At 48.6% G+C, this 15,563-nt stretch overlaps 1 protein-coding gene across 3 annotated transcripts in view; it reads right to left on the reverse strand.

Moving 5' to 3' along the window:
• The window catches only part of Sned1 (sushi, nidogen and EGF like domains 1), a 59,116-nt gene that overhangs the window by 24,023 nt on the left and 19,530 nt on the right, over positions 1–15,563 (reverse strand). For all 3 annotated transcript variants that reach the window (XM_034521084.2, XM_076914710.1, XM_034521083.2), the window contains exons 3-13: positions 14,158–14,298; positions 13,475–13,637; positions 11,340–11,465; positions 10,907–11,020; positions 8,048–8,161; positions 7,805–7,918; positions 2,742–2,867; positions 2,324–2,428; positions 2,082–2,195; positions 1,454–1,570; positions 83–199 (exon numbers count right to left, since the gene is read on the reverse strand). In XM_034521084.2, coding sequence (XP_034376975.1) covers positions 83–199; positions 1,454–1,570; positions 2,082–2,195; positions 2,324–2,428; positions 2,742–2,867; positions 7,805–7,918; positions 8,048–8,161; positions 10,907–11,020; positions 11,340–11,465; positions 13,475–13,637; positions 14,158–14,298 — 1,351 coding nt within the window. The remainder of the gene's footprint in view (positions 1–82; positions 200–1,453; positions 1,571–2,081; positions 2,196–2,323; positions 2,429–2,741; positions 2,868–7,804; positions 7,919–8,047; positions 8,162–10,906; positions 11,021–11,339; positions 11,466–13,474; positions 13,638–14,157; positions 14,299–15,563) is intronic.

The raw sequence follows: 15,563 nt of genomic DNA on the forward strand, positions 1-15,563 counted from the left end.
GGCTTGTGCAGCTGGATTCTGGCTGGCTCAGCCCTATCTCAGAGCACGTCAATCACCACCCAACCCTGCCTTGGGGCCGCACCAATCTCACAGTGTCTCCCAGTGAATCGATAAGGGCAGGTGCAGCGGTACTCATCGCCTGTCTCCTTGCATGTGCCCCCATTCCGGCAGGGCCCTGAACTGCACAGGTGTGGCCGGGCTGTGTGGAAAGACAGACAGATATGGTGAACATGGGCCAGCCTCTGAATGGTGCAGAATCTGTGTTACCATGCTCTGCCTTTTCAGTCCTTTGGTACTGGGTGGACCTGAAGTCAGACCTGCTTCTCAGCTGGGTCCCAAGGCCCAACACAGCTGGAGCTAAATCAGCCAGGTGTGTGGAACTTAGGCTATAGGCTTCAAGCCTGCCAGTTCTCTCTCTGCTGGAGAATTAAGCCCCACATCACAGCAGACATACACAGGGCCCTTCCAGAATCTGCTCTGGACCTCCAGCCACAGAGTTTACAGTTCTATAGGATATTCTACTTTGAGACCACACCCATCTCCAGGCCAAGCTTACAGGGCCCAGTGTCTCTCATTCATTCCTATGCCACCTCGGCAAATGCACAGGTCTTCCTCAAGGTCCCTCAGAGTAGGTTCAAGAAAGGCCCTACATGGTGCTTCAGAGATAACCATGCAGAAGGCTTTCTCTTTTGTGACCCTCTCTGTTGCTTCAGGGACAGAGGCAGTTGTGAGGGTCTCAGACACCTCTGTCAGAAACCTGCTCTGGGGCATGTGGTACATAGCTGGAGAGGTGGATTTATTTATGGAGGTTCCCCATAAATAAATCGAATCTGGTTCTCCTGACCAGCCAGGTTGTGGGATGCCCAGAGTCCTGAGCTAGGTTGCAAAGGCCTTCAGTCAAGGACTTTCATAAGATGCCTGGTTTGAGGTGTGTGTTATTGTGTGTTACTGCAAGAAAGAGATAGGTCCTGGGTGGCACTGGTAGAGATACCAACCCCTGCAATACATTATGGAAGAATACTTAAATTCTAAGTGTTTAGATGTTGTAAAATGTTTACATTCTCTATGTTAAACTAAATTTAACAAAAATTAGAATGAAAAATAATTAAGTTCAATATAATGATTCTAAAATCTATTAGAAAAATATCGATGGAAAAATGAAGCCTGATGAGGCTTACAGACCAGGACAGGTGATGAAGGTAACTGTCAAAAATGGTCAGGCCCATGCTACCCTAGATGTGTGGAGCAGAGTCTAAGGGAGGCAGGCTCTGGAAAGAATGACTTTCTGATAAGAGAGAAGACTCACAGTGAGCTGCAGGCTGGGAGCTCTCCGTGGTGCTGACGGCAGAGATGGGGAGGTGCACGCCCCGCCCCACTCCCACCCCGCCCCCAGCTGCACTTCAGATCTACCCTGCTCCATCCTGCGCTCCATTTCCCTCCCCTCTCTGGTCACCTTTCTCGCAGTGCCTGCCGTGGAATCCACGAGGACACTCGCACGTGTAGGAGTCCTCGTGGGCATCACAGGAACCTCCATTAAAGCAAGGGTCTGAGTCGCAGGGTGATGGCAGAGCTGGGGGAAGAGGGAATAGGCTGTCCTGGAGCTCGTGCCCTTGTCAGGGTCACCTTGACATCCCTCGTGGTTAAAACCAAGGCCACTTGAAATACACTCTGTTTGAGTCTGGATTGTTCACTTTGGACCTAAGGTCTGACACCCTGGAGTTTGTCCTACTCTTGATTTTAGCAACATTCAACCTTCAGATGCAACAGGGTAACTTTGACCCCTGGCATGATCGTCCATATAATTACACATCACTTAACTGATCAATACCTTTATACTAATGGTGTACAGTAGTAAACGCATCAGGCACACAAAACTGTGTATGCATTAAGGCCTGAGGGAAGATAGATTTCGAAGCTGTCTCTTTGTCAGAATGTTTTCCCTCGGGGAGTGAAGGAGGCCCCTGCAACAACCAAAGTGAAGCAGGCTCCTGACTTAACCCTAGCTCTGTGGCATCACCTGCACCTCCTCCTGCTAGACACCACTGTCCAGGATCCCTTGTGGCCTGTCCCTAGCCACTCACAGTGGCTGATGTTGTGGTCTGTGTGGCAGACACACAGATAGCTTCCACCGTACTCCATGCAGTAGCCTCCGTCTGGACACTGCGTGTTCATGTTGCAGGGCGTGGCTGTGACTTCTGTGAAGGAAGAAGCTCCTTTAGTGCCCACTCATCTTCCTGGCGACCTTGTCTTCTTGAGGAAGGTGCTCTCCCCCCAGACCCAGTGACCATGCTAATTTTGTCCAGGGACCAGTCAAGAAACCTACCAAATTCACAGAAGAGCCCAAAGAAGCCTGGAGGACACTGGCAGAGTGTGGTGTTGGCACCCAGGCATCTGCCTCCGTTCCGGCAATCGCAGTCATTGAGGGTTCCTGTGTGGGGATGAGGGGATTCTTGTGTGGGGATAGAGGAGAAGCATCCATGGGTGAAAGATTGTGGCTCCTTTTTCCTAACCCTGGCCAATCCTGGCCACCCTCCCACAAAACTAGTGAACACACACACACACACACACACACACACACACACACACACACACAGACACACACAGAGGCATTTTTTTTCCCTCTTGGAGTTTCCTGAACATATAACCAAGAGAGGACCCTTCCCAACTCAACTCTGTTGCCACAGGCAGGCCCCCAGTCTCCTGCTCCAGCCCTGGGCACAGCCCCAGGAGCCCCAACATACTATCTCTGCAGTCCAAGCCCATGAAACCTTCAGGGCATTCGCACACGTATCCCTCATCAGCATCCACACAGGTGCCCCCGTTCTGGCAGGGGTTGGAGAGGCAGGGCGAAGGCACCAGGTAGCTTCCTGCAAGACAGACAGTGGTTAGCAGCCACTTGAGAGGAGAATGTTGGGCCAAGAGCAGAAGTGGCTGGTGAACACGGAGGAGAAGCCGGCCCCCGTGTGAGTTCCCACAGCTGTTCTCAATGCCAAGAGGGATTCAAGTCAGAATCAAGCCTTCTGGGGAGCCAGCTTGGCCTGGGCTCCTTTTTGAGTATACAAAAATCAGCACTGGGGCTGGAGAGATGGCTCAGCAGTTAAGAGCACTGACTGCTCTTCCAGAGGTCCTGAGTTCAATTCCCAGCAACCACATGGTGGCTCACAACCATCTGTAATGCAAATCTGATGCCCTCTTCTGTTGTGTCTGAAGAGAGTGACAGTGCACTTACATACATAAAATAAATCCTTTAAAAAAATCAGCACTGGAAGAACAAGAACTTCCATACTTTACTGATCAAACATTCCTGTTGGCTAAATAGTTAAGATTTCCCAATGATTACTAATTTAACTATTATGGTTAATTTAAGTCACCGGTTCTGATTTTATGACCCACAACATGACCAGTCATAATGACACTTTCATGAATACTTGGGGAAAGAGAAACGAACGGTCCTTAGATGCCCACTAGGCCAGGCACAAGTCTTCCAGCTTTAACTGGCTCTGTCTACGTGCTCTCTGATTTACTGAAATCTCCCCCAGATTATGGACTTGCTTGTTTGTTTTGCAGTCTATCAGCTTTTAGCTCATGTTTTTATGGATACATTTGTGGATGTCAACAGGTGTTGGTATGTTTAGGTTTGTCTTCTTGTGAAGCCGACCTCTTCACCATTGTAAAACGTCCCCTTCCTCCCACTAGTATTTCTTATTCTGAGGACATCATCTCTTGTCAATATAGCTGCTCAGCCTTCTTTTGCCAGCCTAATGCTGTTTCTTAAAGGTATTAATTTCCCCATGTACTTCCATTTTTTTTTTTTTGTAAATCATTATACAGTAAAGTCAACTTTTTCTTGGAATATACTTATAAGCAACTTAACACATGCATAGACTTGTGGGACCCCAACCAGAATCATAGCATAGCATGTCCTGTCACCTCTGAGGACATCTGCACTCTATGACTTCAGTCTCATCAGCCTCTGGTAACTAACTACCAACCGGTTCATGGTTATAGTTCCACTTTGCAACAGTATCATATGAGTGGAGCCACACAGCATGCAGTCCTGTTGAGTCCAGCCGTCTTTCCTAATGCATCGAGATCCATCTCAGTGTGTGTGTGCGTCAGTCTCAGTCCCGTTTGAGACTGAGTGGTATGCCACTGTATGGAAGCACCAGCTTGCTGACCCATCCACAGGTTTTTGGAGATTATAAATAAAAGGGAGTTTTTTTGCATAAACTTTAAAAAAGTTTCTTTAGGGCTAATACTATGATTAGGACTTCAGGGTCAGGTTATAAATGTCTGAAATGTCTGATTAGCATAAAAAGCTACCATTGTTTAATGGGTAACAGAACTTTTTTTTATTCATGCCAAAACTGTAAGATTGTTGCTGCCCTGTGTCCATACTAGGTATTTTTTGTGCTACTGAACTAGGTTTGTGGTGATATTTCACAGTTTATATACACTCGTGTCAGACATTTCCCCAGGTGTTAATAAAGCCTATGCTGTTGCTTCATTTTAAAGGAGATCGAGAAGTTTGACCCATACATTGGACATTTCTCCCATTTTGGTCTTCCATATAGATCGTCTGTATTTTTGTCTTGGACCATTTGTTCTATGTAAAGAATTTTCTTTAACATTTTCCTTCCTTCCTCCCTCCCTCCCTCCCTCTCCCTCCCTCCCCTCCCTCCCTCCCTCCCTCCCTCCCTCCCTTCTCTCTCTCTCTCTCTCTCTCTCTCTCTCTCTCTCTCTCTTTTTGAGACAGTGTTTCTCTATGTAGCCCTGGCTGTCCTGGAATGTACTCTGTAGACCAGGCTGGCCTCCAATCCGGAGACCTGCCTACCCCTGCCACCACTGTCCTGTTCCTCTTACATGTTCTGTGAGAAAGCTGCCGAATGCTATACGAGCAGGTCTTTTTTGCACCTTAATTCTGGAATATACTGCCCGTAGAGGAATTTTAACCCAGCAACATGGCTGCTCTGGCAATGGACTACTCATCGTTAATCCTCTGGCTGGAATATAGATATGCCCTTAGTACTAATCCGTAACAGTGAAGGTAAAGTTAGTTTGTAGAAGGAAGCAGCCATGTTTGAAAGTGAGGTCTAATTAAGAGGCAGACAAAGTGATGAATCAGAGAAAGATTTGACAGGATGAGTCAGAGATAAGGTATGCCCAACCCTCACGAGAACATCACAGGAAAGAGAAGCCATTCAAGAGCAGCTCAGGGAGAGAGAACAGTCAGTTGGGAGTCAGTGCATCGAGGGCAGTGAAGAAGAATTGAATTCTCTTGTGAGTTTGTGCACATCAGTGCAGGTCAGCAGAGGCAGTTGAAATGAGAGAACAAGAAAGAGCCAGAGGATTAGAACAGATTTGTAGAGTTTGAGGACAAGCAGAGCAATTCAGAGAGAAGCGGAGAGAAGCCAGATTGAATCAGTGTGAGATGAACCAGCCAGGTAGGGTTCAGAAAGAACTTATTCAGCAGCAAGCCTCCGAGATGACAATTACATCAGGTTAATAAAAGTTTACTTTTATAGTTCTGTGTGGTCTGTACCACTACACTGATGACTTTGCATTCTCAGTGCTCTGGGCTTGCATGGTTCCTGGTGAGCACCGACTGCCACTCTTACTTCTCTGGATGTGAAGTGTTTCTGCTCCTTTCTCCTGCAGGCTTAGATCTTTAAAACATGGTTTATTTTTATTTGAGTATGTGCATGCTACATTTTACAGGTGCCAGATCCCCTAGAGCCATGGACACGGCTGGCTGACAGCCCCATTATTTGGGTTCTGGGAATGGAACTCAGGTTCTCTAGAAGAGCAGCAGGAGCTTTATCTCCCAGCCCCTGAGCCTTCTTTTCAGTTCCCCTTACACCTCTCCCCACCAGATGCTTTGTAGATGAATTCTTTATCTCTGATATCCAGAGGAGCGGTCATTGTGTGACTCTGCTTTTCTTCATGCATTTCTTGAAAACACTGGGTGTAGTTTTCATTACATTTGGGAACTGTGTGGCTATCCCTTCTGTTTGTGTAACTCTCTCCCCCACTGCTGCCTTCCTTCCCAAACTTCAGGCCACGTGCCAGATGTTCACTGTTATTTTACAGCCCCTGGGGCTCAATTACTTCTTCCAGTCTTACTCTCTGTGCTGCATGCTGTTTCTCTTCCAGCTCATTGGGTTTTTTTCTTCAATGTTTTACCAGCTGTTACTACTACCCGCTATATTCTAAATAGTTACAGTTTTCACTGTTATGAATTAAAAAAAATATCTTCCTCTCCTCATGTTTTCTTCTTAAAAGTCTTGGGAATATGCAGCCTACTTATAGTAAATAAGTATTTGTATATAATAATTCTTTCATCTGTTTGTAGGTTATATTTTAATTATTTTTTTAAAAATTATTATTTCCCCACAGATTCTTGGATTTACCCCCAGTTTTCCCGTTTGAGCTCTAGGAGCTGCTGGGATTCCTGATTTCCAGTGGTTCTTTTCCAGCCCAATCAGTCCTCTGACCCAGATCTGCCAGACCAAGGCAGAGAGGCCTCCTGCTGCCTGGCTCCTTCCCTCCACCATAACTCCAGTGCACTGTCTCCCACCTCCCCCTGTTAGCTGCTGTTGAGTTGGACTTTTCAGTTCAAAGCACTGGACACTCTGGACCTACATAGTGGACCAGAGTATCCTAAGCAGGATGTGTGGAGCAAGGACAGGACTTGTCCTGGAACCCCTTCTCTCAAGTTGATAGCTCTGTGCTATGTGGCCTAATGGCTGAAGATAGGAATTTTGTAGTTTTTGTCTGGGTTTCTAACTGTGATTTGTGAAAAGGGAGCTTTCAGGGCAGCTAACTAGCAGCAGATTAGATAATCTGTTTTTCAGAATATCTAACTCTGGCCAACTTCTTGTGAGTTAGATTCATTGTTTATACTTGTAAGTTTAGTGCGTTTAGACCTTCTAGGTAGAACTGTCCATTCTGTTATTTTTATCTCCCCTCCCCCTTTAAAGATGAGTCTCATTATGTTATCTGGCACAAAACATGATTTCTCTACAAAACTCTTTTAAAACCACTTATCTGTTTCCTGATACAAATGTAGTGAAGCACACTGATGTTTCAATAACTCCTCAGGCAAGGCAGTCACTGAAACATAGAGTGGGGGCCTTAATACGGTCAAGAAGTGAGGGTGCCACACCCACTCTCTGCTCTCAGACATTCACCAGGACCTGTCCTGTTCTCTTGCTGTGGCATTTGACAGTGTCCTGTCCATCATCTGGGTCTTCCTCGTGGGTAAACTGTGAGCCCCATTTACCTGCTCAGTTTCAACCATGTCCACAGTTGTAGACAAGGTTGTCCAGGCTTTAGGGTGCAGACATTGCAGAGCTTTTATGCCACCCTTTGCAATCTCTGGTTGGCTTTGTCATTGACCCACCAAGGCACAGCCAGCATTTAAGACACAAGATAGTGTAGAAAAGAACATTTTTGGTCCCATGTGGTAAAGGCCAGGTTTTTCACTGCTCCCCATAGCTCTTTCTCTGTGTGCCAGGAAAAGGGAAGGTACTAAAAAGCCTTGAATCCTCCAAGTTGAGAAAAGGGCCTTGGGAATGTTGTCACCTGTTGTTGACTGTTACAGATGAAGACCAATATCCAGAAAGGAAAAGGCCTGCCCAGCCTCACATAGCATATCGTCTGGTTGTTTCCTGTTCTCCCCAGTTGGTGGCTCTGGAAGGGCTGGGAGGTCAGAAGGTTGAAAAGAGGGGGAGAAGGAAGTGGGGGTAAAATGATAGCCACTTCACAGGTCACAGTCACTGTGGAGGACTGTGGGGGCACCCACCTGTCTCACACTGAGGTCCCTCGAAGGGTTCCACACAGATACAGCTGTAGTTTCCAACAAGATCAACACATGATCCCCCGTTCAGGCATGGGTCAGAGCTGCATTCATCCACATCTAGGGTCAGTAAGGAGGAGGGGTTGGCTTAAGCCAGACTGTGATCACCCTGAACCTGGCCGTATGGGAGCCCTCTCATCACTGCCTGCCACCCGTGGGACCCCCCTCCCCCATGTATAGGTCACTCACCTGTCTCACAGGTGGCCCCAGTGTATCCAGCCTGACACACACATACAGCAGAGCTGCTCTCTGCCTGGCACTGGCCACCATTTTGACACACTTTGTTGTCACATGGAGACTGGGCTACAAGCAAGGAAGAGTAGACAGAATATTGGAGTCCTGGCCGCAGTGGGCTGACGGACAGAAGTCCCTGAAGATAAGCACTGAGCCTCACTCTTGACAGATCTAGGCTCAATGAGAGGGGTCCTGGTTGTCTCTGGAAGGTGACAAGCTGGGAGTGAGCTGGCTAGGACAGTCCCAAGGGTACCCAAAACTCTGTATGAATTGATTCTAGTTCAGCAAACCTGGCATGTGTGCTGGATAGGGTGTTAGGGAGAACGGAGCCAGCTTCTGCCATACTTCTAAAGAAGGCTTCTGGAACCTGGGGCTCGTACTCTGTCTCAGTGGCTAAGGAGTGGCTGCTGCCCAGCTCTGCCCCTATCCCCTGTGGCAAGCATGGTAGTAACCCCGAGGGGCTCCCCAGGCTTTGGCAGATGGACAGAACAGTAGGTCATCTGAGTCTCCACAGGAGCTCCCACACCTGGTTCTGCTGGTGCAGTGAGGGTAAGGAGGGGCTAGCATCTGCCTGAGGAAAAGCTCTCTTGACCTGAATGTGTTCCAACCATCCAGGCTCTGGTTTGGGCTGGAAATGGGTGCTCCTGTCCATACTGGATAGCTGAGGGTTCATGGCAAGCCCCTCTTAACAGATGGAAATCCCACTTTGTGTGCACTTAAAATCATACTTTTTTATTTATTTTGTAAACTTGTTCCTTCTCTGTGTGGACAAATCCCTTTTTAAAAAAATTATTTAATTTTATTTTATGTCCATTGGTGTTTCTGTCTGTGTGAGGTTGCCAGATCCCAGAGAGTTAAGAGCTGCCATGTGGTTGCTGGGAATTGAACCCCAGTTCTCTGGAAGAGCAGTCAGTTCTCTTATCTACCGAGCCATCTCTCGAGCCCCTTGTATAAACCTCTTACTGTCATTCAACTCAAGCACAAATGTGAGTTTCCTCAAGCACAAATGTGAGTGTGTGTGTGTGTATGTGTGTGTGCACACACACATACACACACACAATGAAATGGAACACTTAGCTTTTTGTGACTGTGAATCCTGATAGTTGTTCTAGACTGAAGCTTTGATCTGGATGCTCCCTGAGCATACTCAGTCTAAACCATTGCTTCTTAAACTGTGAACTGCAGATGCCACGTGGTTGCATGACTGCAGTAGGGTATTGTGAAAAAAAAAAACTGCACCAGTAAAATACTTCTGAGTGCACGATAACTAAAAATTCAAAGTGAAATGCGTAATGAGTGCGGCATGTTCTTGCTGTGAGCATTGTGTTACGGCTTCGCTGCCCCTTGGTTCTGAACCCAGTGTGCACACAGTATACTGCTCATGCTAACATGTCGGCCAAGACCGTGGGCACTGCCCGAAACACCTCAGCTCAGATTCCAGACTATGCTATATTATGGACCACAGTTTTCTTATTGTATATATGTTTTTCTCTTCTAAACATACGTCTGCCATTTTGTACTATGCATTTATGTGATACAGTGTTCTTATCACTGGTGCTTATAACATCAAAGTATTCATCAACTCTGGAAAGTATTGAAAATCTCCTGTCCTGTGGTATCAAATATTAAGCCAAGATTTAATTACGTAAAAATAGACAAGCACATTTATCTTGTTAGTATTCAGATTTGCTTTTACCTTATAGTTTTCTTTCATTTCTTTCACTGTGTAGCCTTGGCTGGCCTGGAACTCACTATGTAGACCAGACTGACCTCAACCTTATAAAGCTCCACTTGCCTCTGCCTCCCCAGTGCTAGGTTCAAAGACACTTACCACCATTCCTGGCTGCTTTCACTTTTAATAAGTGGTAAAAGTATATGTATGTCAGATAATTTTAAGATAAATTTCATGAGTTATCATCATGATGGTTTATATAGTGATTGTATGTACCTATATATCTGGGATTGCTTAAACATTTCTTAAGCAAAAATGGTTTAAGAAGCCTAGTGACAACAAACACTCTAGGAGTTTTTTTTTTTTTGTTTGTTTTTTTTTTTTTTTTTTTTTTTTTTTTTTTTTTTTTTTAATAATGATGGCTCCACTCTTCAGGACACTGTGGGGTTGGGGGTTTCTTGTTTGGCTAAACTGGGTCTGGAGTGGTGGCCAGGTGTTTGGCATTAAAGGGCTGTGTTGGCCTAGCGCTTGGAGCAGCCCCATAGTGAGGACAGGTGCTAGAAAAGAAGGTTCTACCTTCAGGGACAGTGACCTTCAGGGACAGTGCAGGGTGAGGAAGAGGCCCCCGAGGAGGGCCCAGTAGAGCGATTAGAAACAGGAGGCTAAGTCTGTTGGCAAATACTTCAGATGAGCTGTGAAGACAAAGGGCTACGGACCCCACCCTGCACCCAGACTGTGAGAGAGCACTGAAAAGAGCAGCTGGTTCAGGGCCAGTGGTGCATGCGGTAGGAAGCTGTACTCTGCAAGCATGTACCTTGGCCCTCCCTGCCTCAAAGCTGTCCCATCTTACCCCAGAAGTCCTCAACATTCTCACTTCTGGAAGACTCCTGACTGACCCTGGCCCAGTGCGGGACCTGGGCTCTCATCTATTCCAGAGCTTCCCCCCTGACCTAGTGCCTGGGCCAGGAAATCTCTGTTTGCTATAGTCTCCTGTGTTTGGCCCTGCCCATACCGTAAGACAGGTCATCCCTCTGACATCAGGCTCCTGCACTCCCTCATGACAACTCTCTGGGCTGCCCACACTGCTGCCCAGCTATGTGTCTTCTCTCTTGCAGCGAGCAGGGCTGGCGGGTGCATCTTACCCGATTCACAGGTGGGTCCCTGGAAGCCGGCTGGGCACTGACAACTGAAGCTGTTGACACCATGGGTGCAGGTCCCACCATTCTGACAGGGGTGGGAAGCACACTCGTTCACATCTGAAACATGGAGCAGGCTGGGGCCTCAGTAGAGGAAACTGTGAAGGAATTGCTTTGGGTAGGGGTGGAGGACAGACTAGGCCCTAGTCCCAGGCAGGCCTTAACTTAGAGTGGCTAGGAGCAGCAGCAGCAACACTCACTGCCACATAACCATAACATTTGGTTTCAACATCGTGCAGACAGAGATCTTTGACCTCAAAGCCACTGCTGGACCTGCAGTATCTCCCCTGAACCTGGTATATGACCAGTGGGTAGGGGGATGATGTGTTATAGGGCAATCAGTGGACTCTTTGCCCCCACCTGGGTACCAGTGACTCACCCAGGTGGCATCTTCGGCCTGTGAAGCCAGCGAGACAGGAACAGGTGTAGGAGGGATTGCCCGTGACACAGTCATCAATGCACTTGCCACCATTGAGGCATGGACGCAGGACCAGGCACACAGAGGCTGTGGACACAGGAAGGAGCCCAAGCCTCATGCCACTGCATCTAGGATGTGGGCAAGAGAGCCACCTGCAATGGCCGCATCTCCCTTCTCTCCATCAAAAGGTCAGCTTAGCAACCAAGACATTGGCGACGGTGCATCTTTGTGCTCACGTTCTGGGTCCTTGAGCTGGAACCCAGTTTGCCTGGCAGGTATTCTTGCCAGGATCTCTTGCTGATCTTTAGTGTCCTAAGTTCTGACTCTGGCTTCCTGTGGTGGCAGACATCCCCACAATCATCTGTACCCACAGCTCCTTCTTTTATCTCTTTACTCCATTCTACCTTTACCATGGACACTTCTTACCATGGAAGCTCAGGGCTGCTCAGCCACCCTCCTGGTTTCCTAAGCTGGCACTTAGTTATTACAGCCAGTGGTTATCATGGCTCCCTGGGTTCCCCAGAGATCTCAGCAACCCCCAAGCCCAGTTCTATGAGGTCAGGCTGGACTCCTGAAATAAGAGGTTACTCACAAATTGGCAGGTGATCAGAAAGTCTCAAGGACTCCAATTGCTTACTCTTAGTAGGGCTCCAGGGAGACTCCAGAAAGGCCCAGTGATCCAGCACACCATTTAGACTATGGGTGCCTTCTGGATAGGGAGCTTGCCATTCTGTCAGCTGGCATCATTTACAGCACTGTGCTCACCTATTCTACTTGAAATCTGGCTGCTCTGTTGCAGCCATGGCTGCAAGAGGAGCCATGCATGCTTAGGAGTTACACTTCCAGACACAGGGCAATGACCACTTCTCAGGCACCACCCACCCTCCCTTCTTGAGCAAGCTCGTGTCTACAGAATGTCCCACAACTGCCTCAGGCTTGCAGATTAGCTGTGTCCCTGGCTCCTAGAGGGACCACAGGCACCAAGGCATCCCTGCAGCTGTTTTCCTGTGCCTTTCTATCTCAGAGACCTGGGAAAAGGGGATGGTGCCTCAAGGGGATCCTCTTCTGAGAGTCCCCTTCCACCTGAGCTGCACTAGCTTGAAAAGCATGGTTTGCTCACACATGTACCTTGATTCTCACCAAAACCTAACACTCTGGCCTTTGACAAGGGACCTCCCAGCCCCCATCACAAGCAGCGCCCACAAGACCAGTTCAGATGCTATGGTCCAGGTTCCTGGTGTCAGAGCTGACTGCTGGCCAGGGGTAGGGCTGGGGCTGCCCTGGGATTCTGCCCTCTTAAATGTTCTAATTGTTGCTCTGGGGCTGGGATGGCATTGGGCTCCACTTTGGCTTCCCAGGCTGGCCTGCTATGTACCGTCAGGTGGATCTCAGTACCCAGCATGCTGGGTGTGTTCCAGCGTCTCCCTTCCCAGTACCGCACACCCTCCTCTCCCCTTCCCCAGATGGTCTCCCTGACTCAGTGGCTCTGTGTAGTCTCCCAGCTGAGTTCTCTTTAGAGGACTCAGAGCTAGGGAAAGGCACCCTGTTCTGTGGCCTCACTCACATGAGCAACGAGTCTGTGGGATGGGTCCCAGAAGCGGCCTGTCTTCAACCCAGGTTTAGGAGGGTTTGTGATGAGGGTACCTCCTAATTGGCGGGTCAGCTAACCAGTGCCTTGACACCTCTGCATTGTGGGCAGAGTGTTTCAGGGTGTGGTACCTTCTGGAGGAGTCATGGCGGTGGAGCTGGGGCTCCTGAGTGGGCACATGACTAGTCTGGGCTACTGGGGTTATCTGCCTGCTCATGCTACTAGGCCAGCAGGACCATAAAATACTCTGGCTTGTCACCAACATTGGGCCTATGGATGTCCCTGTCCCCCCACCCCCACCCCAGATGGAGGCAGGGGTGGGATGTGGCAACCCTGCTCTGTTCCTCTCCCCAGAAGACCCAGGTCACCTGAGGCATGGGATGGGATGGGATGGGCTGTGGGACAGGGGTGGGTGGGGATTTACTGAGGTGGGGGATAGGTTCTAGCCCCTCTGCTCCACCCCTACTGCCACAGGGTTCCTCAACCCTCCCCTCCCTGAGCCTCTTACTTGTATGGCCGCAGCCCCCCACGCGCACCTGGGCATCATCGATTCTGAACGCCCAGCGCCCGGGCACGCCCACATTGGTGGTGGTCTCCACTTCAGCCATGTCCGCTGTGCGCGACCCGGGGATGTTGAAGTAGCGGTGCCCATCACCTGCGTTGAAACCTGCCTGGGGGAGGGGCAGAGAGAGAAGCAGGTCTCCTTACAGTCACTGAGTCCTCTCTCTCCAGGTGGCCACGTCAAAGAGGGTGGAGAGATGGCCTTGTATGCAGATGACGCTACAGATGTTGGGGTCTGCTGACTTTAGCAGCCCCTCAATCAAGTGTGGTACTGGAGGTCCTCCCTAGATTCCAGCATCTGGGCCTCACTGAGGGCGCAGGAGAAGTGCTACCCCAAGTTGGGGCCAGGAGGCGAATGGAAGTACACAGTACAGGGGATAGGCACATTTGGGACTGAGACCTTTATGGGAGAGGAAGGGGCAAAGGCAGCAGAGTCTATTTTGTGGTTGTAGGTACTGAGAGGTCTGAGGGACACATTCACTGTGGCTGCCACATACTGATCTCTGCACAGGTCTGGGAGGGAGCAGGTGTCTGCTATGGTGAAGGTCTGCCTACCTCTCCTGCTCATGTCACCTTGGCAGGAGGGGCAGGGGTCCCTGAACACTGGGCACCAATTCTATCCTGGCTTACCTGGGCTGCGATGCCTCCCAAGCCATCAGCATTGCCCCCGCTGCTGGCGTGTGTGCCTGTGGTCCACAAGATGGACTCATAGTTGAAGATGGTGAAGGAGAACCGGCCGTCGGTGATGAGCACCGTTTGGAATGTGTTAACCTGTCAAGACACAGAGCTAGCTGTGACTGGCTGCACTCCCTGCCCTATATCAGAGCCCCCTTGTCCCCCAAATGGACAGCCAAGCAAGGCAGGACCATGATGGTTTGCTTATCTCTACAGCCTAGCACACATGGACCCTACTGTAAAGGGTCAGGGGCAGAACACCTGGAACAGACACTGTTCCCAGCCTCAAGGGGCTCCTACAGAGGCTGGGGTACAGATGCCTAGTGGGCTAGCACTCACTCAGCCAAACCTGTAAAGTCTGTGTGGTAAGAAAAAAAAAAAAAAAAAAGGAAAAAAACAAGAAAAAGCATTAACATTAGGTTTTATGGTTTTCCTGCCCTTTGACTCCACAAACACTCCTGAGAAGTGTACCCTGAAAGAGTGTTTCAGATTGGGGTGAAGAAATGACCTTGGGACAAATGGGAAACTGAAGGAGAGCATCATGCCCCACTTCGCACCACACATGAAAGCAAATCCCAAACCCGGTGTGGTTTTAAAACAAAAACCATGGAAGTCCTAGAAGAAAACACTGGGCAATACACAATGCCTCTCAGAGAAGGACTTTTACGGTGTATTAACTGCAAAGACCAAAAATGAAATCAATACATTTATAGACCAAAAAAAGGGGGTGGGGCTCCAAGGAAGAAAAGTGCCGCAATATCAAAATAAATGGCAGACAGTGGCAAAAAAAAAAAAAAAATGTATTTATAACACATGGCAGACAAGACCGCTGGTATCTTGTATATCCAGAAGAACTGGGAACAATAAAAAAAAAAGGGCCAAAAGCACTAAGAAAAATTGACATAAGGTATGGATAAGAACATTACCACATAGTGCAGTAGCAACAATACTAGAAAAAAGTCCGGCATCTGTAGAACCTGGAGATATCTGAGTATAAAATGAGAAGTGAGCATACCTTGTTTTACCTGCAGGGATAGCAAAGAAGGAGGATGACAGTGTCCTTATCTGGGGTGCAGGGAACAGGCACCTCCAAGGAGACACCTATGGGATACCTTGAAAGGACAGCAAACTGCTCTGGGAATGTGTGTGTCATGGCAGGATCTCAAGAAGCCATGTTATCAAGCACTGGTAATATGTGAGCCTACGTCAGAGTCCAAGCTTGTCTCATTGATTGGAAACAAAGAGAAGCTGAACAGGAACCATTCTTATATAAAATTTGGCAGGAGAGACAGTAAGCAGAGAAATGCTTTGTGTGGGTGGCCGGAAAGGGTGATGGTCAGCAGAGGCCAGTGGTGGGGCTG

The sequence above is a fragment of the Arvicanthis niloticus genome, chromosome 17 (genome assembly GCF_011762505.2).
Source record: "Arvicanthis niloticus isolate mArvNil1 chromosome 17, mArvNil1.pat.X, whole genome shotgun sequence".
Classification (NCBI taxonomy): Eukaryota; Metazoa; Chordata; class Mammalia; order Rodentia; family Muridae; genus Arvicanthis; species Arvicanthis niloticus.